The 16,824-nt window shown below is 41.2% G+C and overlaps 1 protein-coding gene across 1 annotated transcript in view; it reads right to left on the bottom strand.

The window, feature by feature from the left end:
* The window catches only part of LOC124623171 (sodium channel protein para), an 876,466-nt gene that overhangs the window by 538,542 nt on the left and 321,100 nt on the right, over positions 1-16,824 (bottom strand). Inside the window, exon 11 of the mRNA XM_047148975.1 lies at positions 645-719. Coding sequence (XP_047004931.1) covers positions 645-719 — 75 coding nt within the window. The remainder of the gene's footprint in view (positions 1-644; positions 720-16,824) is intronic.

Raw genomic sequence — 16,824 nt, 5'->3', positions numbered from 1 at the left:
AAACATTTTAATGGAAAATATATACATTACTTAGGTTTACCTGAAAACAAGCAATTACAACACTGGTTTTGCCATTAAGATCCTTCAGCTTCTCTATCTATTACACTTTATTACCTTTTACCTACTGTTCATGAAGTGAATACTATTGTCTCTGAAAGTCAAAGACTCAGATTTGTTTGTTTTTATAACTGTAGCCATTAGCCCTGCTACAATCATTATCTGTCACTAGTCAGAATAATATGCGACTTTCATATATTTGAAGCTGTAATCTCAACATTACACACAATAAAAATTTCATTTATTTCAGTTCACAGAAAATCATGGTAGTTTCAACTGTGACTAAAGAGCTGCCACAAGAATCTTAAAGAGTACAGAAAAAACTGTTCAATAGAAATCTCCCATGTTGAATTTTGCTGTCACTAATAACAATGATTGCATTTTGCTCAACATTAAGCTGACATAATAAGGTGCACATTCTCACATTTGAAATTTACAAATTTCAAATGAGGTATTATAATTCTGTACTTTCAGGAAAAAATAAGATATAAATATTGTTTTGCATCTCTTTCTCCAAAACGTAATAGCTCATGATTCAGTATGGGGTATATGTTACGATCTATTCATTAATTTAATATGACACATACCTTCATGAGATTTTCCTGGTAAGAAAAAGTTAACTGTCTTTTAGTTGCAGTGTAATCTCTGTACTGACAGGGGACCTTTAGGAGAAAAAAATCAATTCAAATTGTAGTGCAATACATAAGGTGATAATCTGAGCAAATTAACAAGCAGTTTACTCAGGAATTTTTTTGAAGCAAATGTGTTTCAGAAGCTTATTTAAGCTCAAAGCATTCAACAGTATTCTATAATAATTAAATAACTAAGCAACTCTATGCAAGCAAAATTGAATTAAAACTGAAGTATGTGAATTATGATTAAATTTAGTTTGAAACTAACAATCTTACTAACACGCTTTATTGCTATTCTGGTGTGAACAGATTTATGATACAATAAAAAAGAAGCTCTTATTGACAATGATGTCTCCCAGTGTAGACTTAAGTCCCATAAAGATCAGGATGGCAATTATCAAAATATATCACCAGTGCTATTTATTTTTGTTGTGCACATGAGTGTGACATGCAGATTTGTTCAACGGCCATTCCATTGTGGTTGGAAATTGTGGAAAAAAGACCTAAGGCTGTGTATGTATTTCTGTGGCCACTAAACTAATTAAAGACAATGTTAAAAATGACATTTCGCCTATAATTACAAATACTGTACATATAAACATTTAAAGCAAAAAGTAGTACTATTTTTTGGCACTATATGTTGCTTCTTCTAGAAGGAAACAGGGATTTGTTGTGTGAAGTGGCAAAGAGGAGAGGGGAGAGACAGGTCATTCACACCCTACGTTGAGACAGACTCACCTTTAATGAGAGCAAAAAGATACTAAGGTGAAGGAAAAAGCATCAGAGAGAGTAGGAAAACAAAGAATCAGGTACAAATCAGGAAGGAAAGAGAAACAATGGAAACAAAAACTTTTTAAAACACTGAATGTTGTGTTTAGTGTTATTGAGTTATGAAAGGATGAGAGGGTGTGTTGGAGTGCAACTTCCCATCTCCACAGTTTGAAGAACTGGTGTTGTATAAGTGGATACTAATGGCCAATGTGGTACAGCAGACAATCAAGTTTTTTGACTCCCACAGTGGAGCATATTCAGCAATTGAGCACTTGATATCCCTATATCCTCAAGGCAGACAGACCTTACATGTATATTAATGCATTCATCCACTTTAACTGTTGCCATTCTTATATCAAAAACCAACGCAGTAAACAACTGTCATTTGGTAAATAAGATGAGTGCCTTCACATTAAAGGCAGGGCAAGAAATGAATTATGCTTTCCTCAAAGAAGAAAGAACATATGGTTTTAAAATGCTAAGGTTATTAAATTCTGCTTTAAATGTACTTATCAACAGTATTAGAAATTCTCTCTCTTGTAATTTAAACAATTTTCTTAATTGAATTTTCCCTTTGAAACACACAAACAAAAACAGACACACACACACACACACACACACACACACACACACACACATGAGCGCACATGCATGAAGATAGACGAACATGAACTACTAATGAAAGATCAGGAAAGTGTACGGGAAAAGTAAGAAACATCGTGAAGAAGGCAAATGGAAAGTTTGAGAGAACAACTGCATTCATAGTGTCAGTTCATTAAATTTAACAGACATATCAAGGCTCATTTCCTTTGGCTTATGTTGCAAGAATGCATGATAAATGACAGGACTATTCGAAAAACACCACATTCCGTAAGAGTCAAGAGACCTGTAGCAAATATCGCAAAGAGTCATGTAATACAGAAACACAATGATTATCACAAATGAACCATGTTAAGTTGCATGCATTGGGAAACAACAAGTACCGTATTTTTTAAAATTTTATTATTATGTAGGTCCACAGCCTCAACATGTTTTGAGAATGAAAACATGGTCCAAGTAGGCTGTATTCTTTTTATTATCCATGCAATTGGCCAGTTTAAACCATTGCTTATTTTCATGCCCTGTAATACATTCAAAAATGGTGACATTGGTTTATATATATCAATTGTCTACAAGCTCTCACATACACATATACTTTATAAAGCAAGTTACTTACAATACTTAAGCTTCCAGCTACATTTCACATTGTAATACATTGCTGGTACATGTGGACAGGTACATATCATACCAGTGATGTATTAGAATGTGAAATTTAGCTGGAAGCTTAAGATATGTAAGTAACTTGGTTTATAAAGCATACGCATATGCGAGACCTTGTTGAGAATTGATGTATAAACCAATGTAACCATTTCTGAAAGTATTACAGATGCTTGAAAGAGACCCATGTTTGAAACTGGCTAACTTCAAAGATAAGAAAAAGAATATAACCTACTTGGACCATGGATGGAAAATATTGCAAGCAGCAACATAGACACTTTAACTTAACTTTTTGTTCTGCCTTACGGCAGGTCTTGTCATGGGGGAAGCCTTGTCAGAGAGTTTTTTTTTAACAGGGTATAAAATCTCCAAAGTTACATTATTGTTAGTATTTGTCATCAAAACAGCAGTCAGTACCACAAATACCTCAGCAAAAGCCGTATCAGCCAATGCTGAAATAAAGACCTGCAGTTGCAATTGTTGTCAATATGCACTTGCACATAGTTGAAAGTCCTTTTGAAGACACCAGAGAATGAACTAAAGAAGGGATCCAAGTCAGTCACATCAATCCTAAAGGTAGATATAGAAAAATCAACTAGTATGTTTTGAACACTAATGCCACCACACTCTACACTAACAGTCACCTTGTGATGACATGCATTTTGGGTATCAACATCATTTCCCTTGTTTCTGTTCCTCTTGCACAGGAAGAATGACTGCTGATGTGCCTTTATACATAATCAAAATCTTCTACACTTTACACCATACTCATTTCATCAAACATAGCAGTCAGAATCTTATATACTGTCTGACTCTCCTTGGAATGTACACCTTCAGAATTTTAAAGTCAACACCTCCACTATGTACAACACTTCTCTTGTTAGTGTCTACCACAGTAATTTGATAAGCACCTCAGTGACACTCTTGGGCTCATGACAAAAACTCTGCTCTTCTTTGGATCTTCTCTACTGCTTCTGTTAACATTACCTGATAAGACTTCCATATTGACACATTATATCAAGAATCAGTTGAGTAAAAGTCCTGAGGGCTACCTCTTCTATTGGTGAATTACATTTTTTAGGATTCATTCACTAAAACTCAGTCTAGCATTTGATTTTCCCATAACTAGTTTCATAACATTGTTCTGCTTTACTTTTGTCCAGATGCATATTTCTAGATTTTTACAATTATTGCTGTTTCTAGTGATTGAGCGGTAATACTCTAACCAAACAACAGCTTTCCTCCTATTTATGTAAAATACACTAAATTTATTTATGATGAGGGTTAACTGAAAGTCATCCCCTTTTCCTTTCAGGCATTCATGTTCTGCAAATCCTCTGGGCTTCTGGTACAATTATCTGCAGTTTTGGGACATTACTGTTAATATAAATGTCATCAGTGAACAGCTGGAAGGAGCTTCTGGTATTAAGGAATGCATAATTTTATACATAATGGCTGTAATGGTCCTACAACACTCCCTTGAGGTACAAAGCTCATTTGTTGTTCTTTGAGCTCTTATATTTCACACCAGACAAACTGTATTGGATGCCCTCTGGAAGTCAAGAACTCAGAATTAGCCTGGGTGTCATTGTGTATTGTTTTCTAAATCTTACTGGTGAATGGTGTGAGCTAAGTTTCAAAAAATTGCAGCCTGGGAAATTCACATTGATTCCTGTGGAGGAGATTTACAAGTTCCAAAAACATCAAAATACAACATCGTAAAATGTGTTCCACGATCCTACAACAGACACGAGGTCAGCAACATACGTCTATAAATATGGGTATGTGTCTGACAATTCTTCCTGAAGGTGAGAATGACCTGCACCTTCCTGTAATGACACAGGAACTTTATCATCTCGGCACATAAGATACACAGCAGTTAAATAAAATCATTCAGTTATCTTATTGGTTTAACTTGCTTCTCTCTGTTTAGTGATTTCAGGTGATCTTCTATTCCATGATTACGTATCGCAATATCTGTCATTTGGGCATATGTGTGATGACTGAAAGGAGGAATCATATTAGGCACATCCACAGTGAAACAACTCTGGCACAGCAAATTCAGTATTTCTGTCTTATCTGTATTTCCCCATTTCAGTTTCAGAATTACCTCTGAGCAACTGCGTGGACACTTTTTGAACTGCTTACAAACTTCACTTGGGATCAAAACTTCCTTGGTTTCTGTCAGATTGGTCAGAACATGTTTACCATAAAATTTAATGAAAGTGTCTCGCAATTCTCTCCTTGTGTGCATTTTGGCTTCTTTCAGCTATATATGGTCAACAAAGCTTTGAGTTTATTCAAATTTGTGGCGAAGTCCTCACTTCATATACTGTAGTACACACACACACACACACACACACACACACACACACACACACACACACACACAAAAATACTTTTGTATTTAACCCATGTACACTCCCCACCTTCATTCCCAAGATGAATGTCTGATATTGGCTGCTCTGATGAATATGCAATCTTTTCACAGTTACATATGCTAAGAGAAAATATCCTACTTTTCTCAATATTCCTTTTAATGCCAGTAGTCACTGATGCTGTAATACACCCTCTATTGTGGCTGGATCCAAAAGTTTGGATCTATTATTTATTAGGAAGCTCAAGATAATTTCCACAAAATAAATTATGTCTCATAAATCTGTGTAACCGGCTCCTTTTTTTTAATGGTATGACTGCTATTTTATATGTGACAAGTTGAAAATCCAGTCTATGAGTTTCATTACTCTGAAATGACTCTAAGAACCTACATTGATGGGACAAAACATTATGACCACCTGCTTGATACTTTTTTTGTCCATCTTTGAATGTAATACATCACTGATTCTGTCTATCAGGGATCCGACAGTTTGCTGGTAGGTTTGTGGAGGTATGTGGCACAAGATGTCTACACACAGGTCATGTAATTCACGTAAATAATCGGCCGCTGATTTACGTATATGGTGATGATGCCTGATAGGGAGCCAGAAGGGTTCCATAGGATTTACTTCAGGCAAATTTGGTCGCTGAGACATCAGCTCCTCAAACCACTGTAGCACAGTTCTGGCTCCAAGACACAATTATACTGCTCAGACACTATACCGCCACTGGGGAAGACATCGAGCATCAAGAGAGGCCAGTAATTCACAGCTGTTAGCATGTGTTCAACTACTACCACAGGTCCCACACAAGTGCAGGAGAATGTCTCCATAGTATAATACTGCTCCCACCAGCCTGTATCTGTGGTGCACTGCATACTTCAAACTGCTGTTCACCTCGATGATGACATCTGTGGAGACAAATGTCGACCTTGTGCAGTAAAAATGTGATTCAGCTGAAGAGTCAACATGTTTCTATTGATCGATGATTGAATCCCAATGGCCCTATGCCCACTGTAATCGTAACTGACAACGTTACTCAGTCAACATGTAGGGGTGGTCTGCTGCAGAGCTCCATATTCAACAATTTACAATGAACAGCGTGCTCCGGAACACTAGTGCATGCACCAGTGCTGTTCTCTTTTGGCCGAGGTGCCACAGACCGTCATCTATCCTACTTTACTCAGCAGACAAGGCTCTGAACCCCACATTCTGTGAAGAGTCGTGGACGTCCAGCTAGTGGTTGTTTCACTGTCTCCATAGATGCTCACCATACTCATTCACAGGCACTTCATAATAATAATCTGCTGTTTGTCAAAGTCGGTTATCTCAATGGATTTCTCCACTTTCAACCCATATCTTTGCTAGGGTGATTCCCTGTCCATGTCTATTCCACTTACATACTTTTGTTACCACATCATGTGACCACAATACCACTAGGTGGCATCCAACATCGTAGTAGGCAGTGGTCAAAATGTTCTGTCTTATCAGTGTAATTTGGCAGGCGGACAATAAGTAGCATTGCAACACACTGACAAGTGTCATGTACCTGAATCAAATGATTTAGATTATGTACGTTATGAGACTTACAAACCACAATGTACTGTTATGCGTAACTGTCACCAGTATTCCACAGCAGCTTCTTCAGTGCTGGTATTATAGTAGAAATCTTCAGTTGCCAAATATTTATTTTCTGCATTTGTAATGATGTACAGCTTTTTCATTTGAAGAAGAAAGCCATGAAGTAAAATAAAATGATAAATTAACCAGAAATGTATGGAGTCTTTGGTGCAATGTAAATTATTCAAGGAGTAAAGGTAACAACCCACTGAATAGCAGAGCCTCCATGTCATCGATAGGCACTTAAACAAGATTGAGAACTTCACTAGATGCAGTGCCTCCACAACATAATCAGCTGAGAGAATCCAGCCATTTATAAGTGTCAGTTTAGCCATTTATCTTCCACAGTATTCTGACAATGTAGGACAGATATAAGTGTCGAAAACCTGAAGATATATACGAGAAACAGTATGCATACTAATGCCTTATCCATGAAGAAACAGACAAGAAGAAATCTGTGCTGTTTGTCCCAAAGCACAAGCGTGCACACACACATTCACACACACACACACACAGATATACAGGATGGAGAAAAACTGTGTCTCGAAATTTTAACCCTGGATAGCTGATGCCAGTAGGAATCAAAATTACTAATGTTGTGTAGGTCAACAACGCACCATTTTTAAACTACGGAAACTTGGCGCCACACGCTCTGATTGGCGCAGGAGTGCCCTGTTGCCGGATGCTCTGGACAAAGCATGACTGCGAATGCTTTGCTGCTGGAGATGGCGATGTATCCAAGGCGGCCCACATACTCAGTGGTAGTGTGCCAGCCTTCCACTCTGGGGGTGAAACTGCCAAGATCCCCATACATCCACTGTAGTTTTATGATAAGACGTACCGGGAACAAACCCATCAACAGCTGTTAGTTCGCAAGTCTTTTACAAATTGTGTCGGCACTGAAAAGGGCCTTTTTTTGTAGCTAGGATATTGTTTACTTAAAGCAGGTGCTCCAACTGGTGACCCTCTAAGGCAACACAAGCTCAGTAATGTCAAGCTGTGTTTTGCCGAACTCTTGCAAAGATTCCTGGCATTGCCGTGATGTGATTGGCAGCATGTTGAATGTGATTCATTAATTCCTCTTCGTTTCTAGGTGGTTCATGTCTGGATGGATGAACTAGAACTTTGAAGAATCCCCACAGGAAAAAGTCCAGTGGCTTGAGGTCTTGTGATCGTGGGGGCCATGTCCTACGACCGCCTCTGCCAACTACCCGGCCGTCAAGGATTTCATTTAAACATTCGCGCACAGCACGACTGTTATGTGCAGGCGCCCCATCATGCTGCAACCACATGCATAGCCGTATGTCCAGGGTAACATATTCCAGCAGGCCGGGTAGATTTTCTTGCAAAAAGTGGAGGTCATTTGCCTCAGTAAGTCGAGGAGGTAGACAGATCGGCCCAATCAGATGGTCACCCATAATGTCTGCCCAAATGTTGAGCGAAAATCTTTCCTGATGTATGTGACGTGAGGACTTCCCCTTGCCCAGTAATGAATGTTTCGAGTGTTGTAAAGGCCATCTCAATGGAAGGTGCACTTGTCGGTAAACAACATAATAGAGGGGAAGTTGGGATCTTGTGCAACATGTCGCAGAAACCACCAGCAAAACCCCAGACTGTACTCATAGTCTGCCACAGGATTTAGGTCTTGGACAGGGTGGAAACTAAATGGATACTGGCCATCATCCCTCAAAACCTTCCAGACTAACCGATGAATGACCGCCATTATGTGTCCAACCGCTCGAGTACTTGTCGTAGCTGCTCCTTCGAAGTGCTCGAGAACAGTCTCTTCAAATGCAGTATCCCATCGATTTCGGGGTCTTGCAGCATCACCATGATATCCCATCAATGAGTTTGTTTCGGCAAGTCACCAGTGAATTGCTATAAATGTTTGCCGGTGTGGGTGGTGTCTTGATTGGTACCATTGCTGATACAACCCTCGAGCTTCAAGCACATTACCACCAGCTAGTACATAAACAAAAACCATATCTCGTTGTTCTTCAACCAAATACTGTGCCGCCATGCTTACTGTATGACTAAATTGCAGGTGACGTGTGTGTGCTCCAAAACTGGAGACAAACAGCAATACCTATTCGACATGTGTGCGCGTTACGTTGGGGCAATGACGGGGTGAGGGACATTTGTAGGTGTGAACCGACAACCACAGCGCTGCCCATCAAGCGATGAATGGCAACAGGGCAATCCCATGACCAATCGGAGGGGTAGCGGCAGGTTTCCGTGGTTTAAAAATGGTGCGTTGTCAACATATACAACATTAGTAATTTTGGTTCCTAGTGGCAGCAGCTATCCAGGGTTAGAATTTTGTGACACAATTTTTCTCCACCCTGTTTATATGAACACCAATACTAATCCATGGTAATTTCTCAGTTTCTAAATACAACATAAAACTAAACTGTTGTCTATAAATTATTTTCTGTGGTCATGTACTCCATAATAAGATCAACTACACTTGGATCTGTCACAACTTTGTCACTGGATGTGTGCTAGTTGCAAATATTTTTTCTGCCCAATAAATCATACTTTATGAAAGGAACGAGCAAAAGATGTAAATTAGTAAATTATGTTTCTCTTAGCAACTTTAAGTTCCTAAATTCTATACTTAAGATTATAAGAGCAATCTAGATTCAACAGCTGAGCAAAAAAACCATCCTATTGACAACGGTCCCATGAGTACTGGTCAAATACTCTTAGCATATACTAATCCTGTATCAATGGAATCAATAAAACATAGCAAAAGTTTACAAAATATTATGCTTACTTCATCAAACCACCCTTGAAATTCAGTGGCCCAATAGATATTTCATTATGTATGTAGCTGTGGTACCGTACAGATATTGTGTTGCCACACCAAATTTGGCTACGCGAATTGATACCACAGATGTTAGCAAGGGCTCCGCAAAGATGTATGGGACGTGTTCCTGAAGACCATGCCTCCACTCTCAGCATAGCTGCACCCTTATGCTGAGGTCAATATAATGTTGAGCTAGCAAGACCTCTGCACCAGTTCGAAACCTCAGTACAGCAGTCAACATTATGGTATAGGACCAATGAATAGCTAAAAGTTTCAGATGAACTTGTAGTGTTGTGAACGTCGAACACTGTACCTCAAAAGTATAGTTTGTTGATTAGTGCATCAAGTCATGCTTTGTTAGCCCATGCTACCTGTAAATTATCCATTACTTCCGTGGCAATGGACTATACAAAAATTAGTAAATCTTTTGTTCATTTATGTAATAAAGGGAATAAATATTTCATGTGTTCTAATAAAAGAGAATTATCTCTTAGAGCACTTTAAGAAACCACAGTTGTGGCCAGACAAAAATAGTTTTGCATGATCATAACATATCACAATGGCTATCAGCACTTAACTGGCTATTATTTCATGCCAGCTGCCTGCCTGTTGCCCACATCTTTTTCTCAGTTTTATTACACTACTTCTAGTCAGTTGTCTCAGTGTGTATCCTATATTTCAATGTGTCTAAGCTGCCACAGGAAACATCTCTAATCAAAATTGTGCAGTTTCAGACTCAGCAGATAGAATGCCTGATGCTCAGTATCAGCCAGTTGATGTCTTTACTGAACAGGCAGGCAGCATCGCCACCAGTAGCTGCTCTAATTCTCGGCCATATCACAGCCAGGATGAAGAAAAATGCAGGACTACAGAACACAATTAGACACATTTTGCGGCCTAAAGAATAACAGGTACAGAAAAAACATTTATTTTTTTGTCCACCATCAGTCCTGAAGCATATCACCTCTGTATTAAACTCTGTGGAGGAACTGTTCCCGAAAAAGTCAAATACAATGAAATTGTGAAATTACTAGATGATTATTTTGACAATCAAATCCATGTAGCAGCTGCACATTTCAGTTTTTTGTCTGAAGTAACAACCTACTCAGACAGTCAAACAGTGGACAGCAGAACTCAGAGGTCTCACCAGACATTGCAAGTTTAAATGTTCATGTGGAATTAAATATAATAACGCCATGTTATATGATGCTACAGTAACATCATGTTATATGATGCCACTACACATAATGTATCTGATGCACGCATTCACACTGCAATTTCTCAAACAATTATGGACTCAACAGAGGTTGATTCTGATACTCCTTGTGTTCCAGTTGTTCATAGTGCACGAGACACTCAGTGTCATGTACAGCATAGTGTCCAAGTAATTAAGAACAGTGCTCAGACAAACAGTAAGAACAGTAGAGGTAAATAGTTTCAGCTTGTAACACACGGCACGTGTTACAAAACTCTGATAAAAACTCATGTCCTCAGTTTTTTTTAGGCTTGATCAGAAAAATTGTCGGTGACATGATGTTCTTTGCTTTCAAAGCGGATGTGAAGGCCACATTCAGACTGTGTGTTTACACAGAACACAAGGCAATGGCAACAGCTGCTGTTGTACTAACACAGCCAGCTGCAGCTTCGCACCAGCCACTCAGGTGTGATCTGAACCAAGTACTTCAGCATCAGAGAATTCTTCCATTGCTATATGCGTAGAAGTGATGAAACTTTATGTTCACTTAAAAAGTGGAACAAAAGACAAGTAAGGTGCAGTCAGACACTAGCACTTATGTTTCCCTGAATTAAGAACAGTGCTCAGAAAAACAGTAAGAACAGTAGAGGTAAATAGTTTCAGCTTGTATGGCACGTGTTACAGAACTCTGGTAAAAACTAATGTCCTCAGTTTTGTTTTTTTTGGCTTGACCAGAAAAATTGTCCATGACATAATGTTCTTTGCTTTCAAAGCGGATGTGAAGGCCACATTCAGACTGTGTGTTTACACAGGACACAACGCAATGGTAACAGCTGCTGTTGTACTAACACAGCCAGCTGCAGCTTTGCTGCCAACAAGTGTTGATGGTGCAGGTGGCACCAGCCACTCAGGTGTGATCTGAACCAAGTACTTCAGCATCAGAGAATTCTTCCACTGCTATATGCGTAGAAGTGATGAAACTTTTTGTTCATTTAAAAAGTGGAACAAAAGACAAGTAAGTTGCAGTCGGACACTAGCACTTTGTTTCCCTGAATAATAAAGGCACTTATGCCAGAATCGTTAGCCCACTGCTGCAGCAGCCTACTTCTATTTTGTCTGCCTACAAAGGACAAAAATTTCCTGTCCTTGGTGTGTGCAGTTCCAGGGTGAACATAATGTGTTTCTTTTGCTGTACTCAATTTTAAAAACAGTGCAGAGATATCTGAGCTAGATTTATTTGATTTATTCAGTTAGTGTATTCAGCATAATGTGCTACAAATTTATTGTTTCTGTGCCTTAAACTAAAATCTCTAACTTGTGCAGTAAGTACAAGGAACTATTTGAACCAGGCACAGGAAGCGAAAAAGATTCTGAAGTGCACATCACTGTGACAGACAATGCACAGGCATGAAGTTTTCAATACACATCCTGTCTCCCATGCAACACAGTGCATGAATAAGTTGCTGATTAATTGCAAAGATGGTAAGACAATGGGGTATCAAACATGTCCCTGCAAGCCAATGGGCATCACCCTTGGTCATTCTGAAGAAACCTTCAGGTGGTTTACATTTGTGTGTGGACTTCAAGACAACAGTAAACCCACATAAAGTAGTGGACTCTTTTCTCTTCCATGTTCAGACAAATTGATGGATAGACTGTGACAGGGCAGATACTTTCCAGAAATAGATTTACAAGAGACATATATACAGTTACTGCTGGACAAACAGCCCAAGCAACACTTGCAAATAAACACTGACTTGGGTTTGTTCCACTTTCAAAGATTACTGCTAGGAAGAGCTTCAGCTTTGGAAATTTTTCAATGGTTCCTAGAAGAGTTAAGGGCGAAATTCCCTTCTTGTACTAACTACACTCCTGGAAATTGAAATAAGAACACCGTGAATTCATTGTCCCAGGAAGGGGAAACTTTATTGACACATTCCTGGGGTCAGATACATCACATGATCACACTGACAGAACCACAGGCACATAGACACAGGCAACAGAGCATGCACAATGTCGGCACTAGTACAGTGTATATCCACCTTTCGCAGCAATGCAGGCTGCTATTCTCCCATGGAGACGATCGTAGAGATGCTGGATGTAGTCCTATGGAACGGCTTGCAATGCCATTTCCACCTGGCGCCTCAGTTGGACCAGCGTTCGTGCTGGACGTGCAGACCGCGTGAGACGACGCTTCATCCAGTCCCAAACATGCTCAATGGGGGACAGATCCGGAGATCTTGCTGGCCAGGGTAGTTGACTTACACCTTCTAGAGCACGTTGGGTGGCACGGGATACATGCGGACGTGCATTGTCCTGTTGGAACAGCAAGTTCCCTTGCCGGTCTAGGAATGGTAGAACGATGGGTTCGATGACGGTTTGGATGTACCGTGCACTATTCAGTGTCCCCTCGACGATCACCAGTGGTGTACGGCCAGTGTAGGAGATCGCTCCCCACACCATGATGCCGGGTGTTGGCCCTGTGTGCCTCGGTCGTATGCAGTCCTGATTGTGGCGCTCACCTGCACGGCGCCAAACACGCATACGACCATCATTGGCACCAAGGCAGAAGCGACTCTCATCGCTGAAGATGACACGTCTCCATTCGTCCCTCCATTCACGCCTGTCGCGACACCACTGGAGGCGGGCTGCACGGTGTTGGGGCGTGAGCAGAAGACGGCCTAACGGTGTGCGGGACCGTAGCTCAGCTTCACGGAGACGGTTGCGAATGGTCCTCGCCGATACCCCAGGAGCAACAGTGTCCCTAATTTGCTGGGAAGTGGCGGTGCGGTCCCCTACGGCACTGCGTAGGATCCTACGGTCTTGGCGTGCATCCGTGCGTCGCTGCGGTCCGGTCCCAGGTCGACGGGCACGTGCACCTTCCGCCGACCACTGGCGACAACATCGATGTAGTGTGGAGACCTCACACCCCACGTGTTGAGCAATTCGGCGGTACGTCCACCCGGCCTCCCGCATGCCCACTATACGCCCTCGCTTAAAGTCCGTCAACTGCACATACGGTTCACGTCCACGCTGCCGCGGCATGCTACCAGTGTTAAAGGCTGCGATGGAGCTCCGTATGCCACGGCAAACTGGCTCACACTGACGGCGGCGGTGCACAAATGCTGCGCAGCTAGCGCCATTCGACGGCCAACACCGCGGTTCCTGGTGTGTCCGCTGTGCCGTGTGTGTGATCATTGCTTGTACAGCCCTCTCGCAGTGTCTGGAGCAAGTATGGTGGGTCTGACACACCGGTGTCAATGTGTTCTTTTTTCCATTTCCAGGAGTGTATTTAGATAATAATATGGACAAAGGTCATATGCATGCTGCAGAGCTAGCAAATTTAAACTGTTTGTTTCAAGTTCTTTCTGCAGCTGGTTTAAAGTGCAACAATGAAAAGTGTTCCTTCCTCCATGAAGAACTGAACTATTTAGGTAATGTAATAAATGCACAGGATACACATCCAACTACATCACACCTTGGCTGCGATTAGAGATCTGCCATACCCTGTAAGATTAGTGAGCTCCAATTACTCATGGGGAAACTAATCGATTATATAATGTTTATTCCTAACACTGTTCAAATTGCTGCTCTGCTGAACCTGGTGGACTGGAAAAATATTCCTTTCATGTGGTCCAAAGAAAGCCAGAGTGCATTTCCACAACTGAAACAGCCATTAAGTCAAAGATGGAAAATGGAAATGAACATGTGACCTTGTTTGCCATGAGGCCCCATCTGGGGAAGTTCAGCCGCCGAGTGCCAGTCTTATTGCAATCAACACCACATTTGGTGACTTGCATGTCAGTGATGAAGATGAAATGAGGATGAGGACAACACAACACCCAGTACATGAGCGGAGAAAATCTCCAAGCCGGCTAGGAATTGAACTTGAGCCCGCTGCATCGGAGGCAAGTACATAACCACACAGCTAAGCGGGTGGACAAGTCATAGATGTTTCACTGACTTTGACCCCCATAAGCCTGTCATGTTAGCTGTGGATACATCTCCTTATGGTATAAGAGTGGAGCTCTCCCATAAGATTGGTTCTTCTGACAGACCCATTGCTTTTGCCTTGAAAACTCTTAAAAAAGTGCAGTGCAACAACACTCAGCTTGAAAAAGAGGTGCTCGGCATTATCTACGGTGTTACAAAATTACATGATTTTTACAGTCAGAAGTTCTATTTGCTGATAGATTATCAGCCTTTGATGGCCTTGTTCAATCCTGCAAAGCCTGTCCTGCTTTGCACAGTGCAAAAATTCAAACACTGGGCTGTGATATTGTCTACTTATCAGTATGAGATGTTGTACAGGCCCACTGCCCAACATTTGAACAATGACGTGCTGTCTCAGTTGCCAGTCAGTATTGACACAATGTTTGACTTGTCTGCAGAATCGTGTTTTCAAATCAGTTCTCCGGATATTGAATGCGTTGAAAATTTTCCTCTTGACTTTCAATATGTTGCCAGCAATTGCTTCTGACACAGCTCTTCAGGTTGTTTTACAATATGTGCATCATGCATGGCCATATAGTTTGAAAGAAATTACCCACCCAATGGTGCAACACTATTTTTAGCATAGTCATGTGCTTTCCACATGAGCAGATGTTTTGCTATTGCATACAGACAATGACAATGTGTGTCTTGTGATTTCTCAAACCCTACAGCTGGGAAGTTTTGTCTTTATTCCACCAAAGTCAATGGGGTGTAGTTCGCACAAAGCAACTCACCTACCATCATTGCACTTGGCAGGGCATGGATGCTCAGAGTGAGCAAATGACCGCTCATTGCCCAGTTCGTGTGGAAAATCAGTCAGCTCCGCCACAATGCGTTTTGAGTGCCCACATCCATCTGGACTGTGGCAGCACATTTGTATTGATTTTAAGTGTCCATTTGTCCTGATGCCATCCACCACTACAGCAAGTGTTGTACTGGCTTTGTCTTCTATTTTTTGTCTCAAAGGTTTTCCTGAGGTCACTGTCTTGAACAGTGGTTCACAATTCAAGTCATCTGATTTCCAGCAGTTTTGTACCGCCAATAGCATAACGATGTGACCACTGCACCTTTTCACCCACAGTCTAACGGTGAAGCTGAATGGTTCATTTGCAAATTCACAAGTAACATGGAGAACCTTTCTTTCCTCACATGGGAGTATTCACTGAAAATTTTTCCGTTCTCCTTCCGCTCCTGTTACATGGTCAAAGGCACTGTACCCTGTTACATATTCTGCAAACGCCACAGAAACAATTAATTTCACCAGATCAGACAAAGTTTCAGTCATGGGATGAAGTCTTTTAAAAAGTCTTTGGCAAGAAACAGCATTGGGTACATCGAGCCATTACCAAAGAGATCAGATGATCCTCTTATGTTGTCCACAGTTCTGCTGGTCTACTATGGCACCACCTAAGTTGGCTGATATGTGCATACAAGTATTTCAGTGATTCTGCACAGAATGTCTGTCCACAGACCCATCACACTGCAGAGTCCTTACCTGCAGTCATAGTCATATCTCTGCCAGTCGCAGTGGGCACTTGCCCCAAAGTGTCTACGGAGATCAAACCTTCTCGCCACTGCTGCCACCTATGATTTCACCGACGCCGGCAGCCACCCAGCTGCCCAAACCAATGTCCATGGATGATCCGCCCCTGGAAGGTCATCAGCACCACTCCAGAAATTCCATTTCCATCAAGCCACTAACAGCTTCTACATCTCTGGACCCTGTGTCTGTCTTTTCGGCTGGTGTTTCCAGATGCCCTCTTGGTGGATACTGGGGAGTAGGCAGGAAGGTTCCATCTGCCTCTTCATCTGCATCCTCACTCAGTTCCCCCTGCCATTATCAGGTGATGACAGTGCAGAGATTTGGGGGAAGAGCAATACCGTATTTACTCGAATCTAAGCCGCACTCGAATCTAAGCCGCACCTGAAAAATGAGACTCGAAATAAAGGAAAAAAAAATTTCCCGAATCTAAGCCGGACCTGAAATTTGAGACTCGAAATTCAAGGGGGGAGAAAAGTTTTAGGCCGCACCTCCAAATCGAAACAAAGCTGGTCCACTGTAATATGAGACACAATTTAGGTCCAATGAATGATGATACAGCCACAGTAGTTTGG

The sequence above is a fragment of the Schistocerca americana genome, chromosome 7 (genome assembly GCF_021461395.2).
Source record: "Schistocerca americana isolate TAMUIC-IGC-003095 chromosome 7, iqSchAmer2.1, whole genome shotgun sequence".
In the NCBI taxonomy this organism is placed as follows: Eukaryota; Metazoa; Arthropoda; class Insecta; order Orthoptera; family Acrididae; genus Schistocerca; species Schistocerca americana.
The sequence above is the reverse complement of the archived record's forward strand: the minus strand, read 5'-3'. Positions and strand labels throughout refer to the sequence as shown.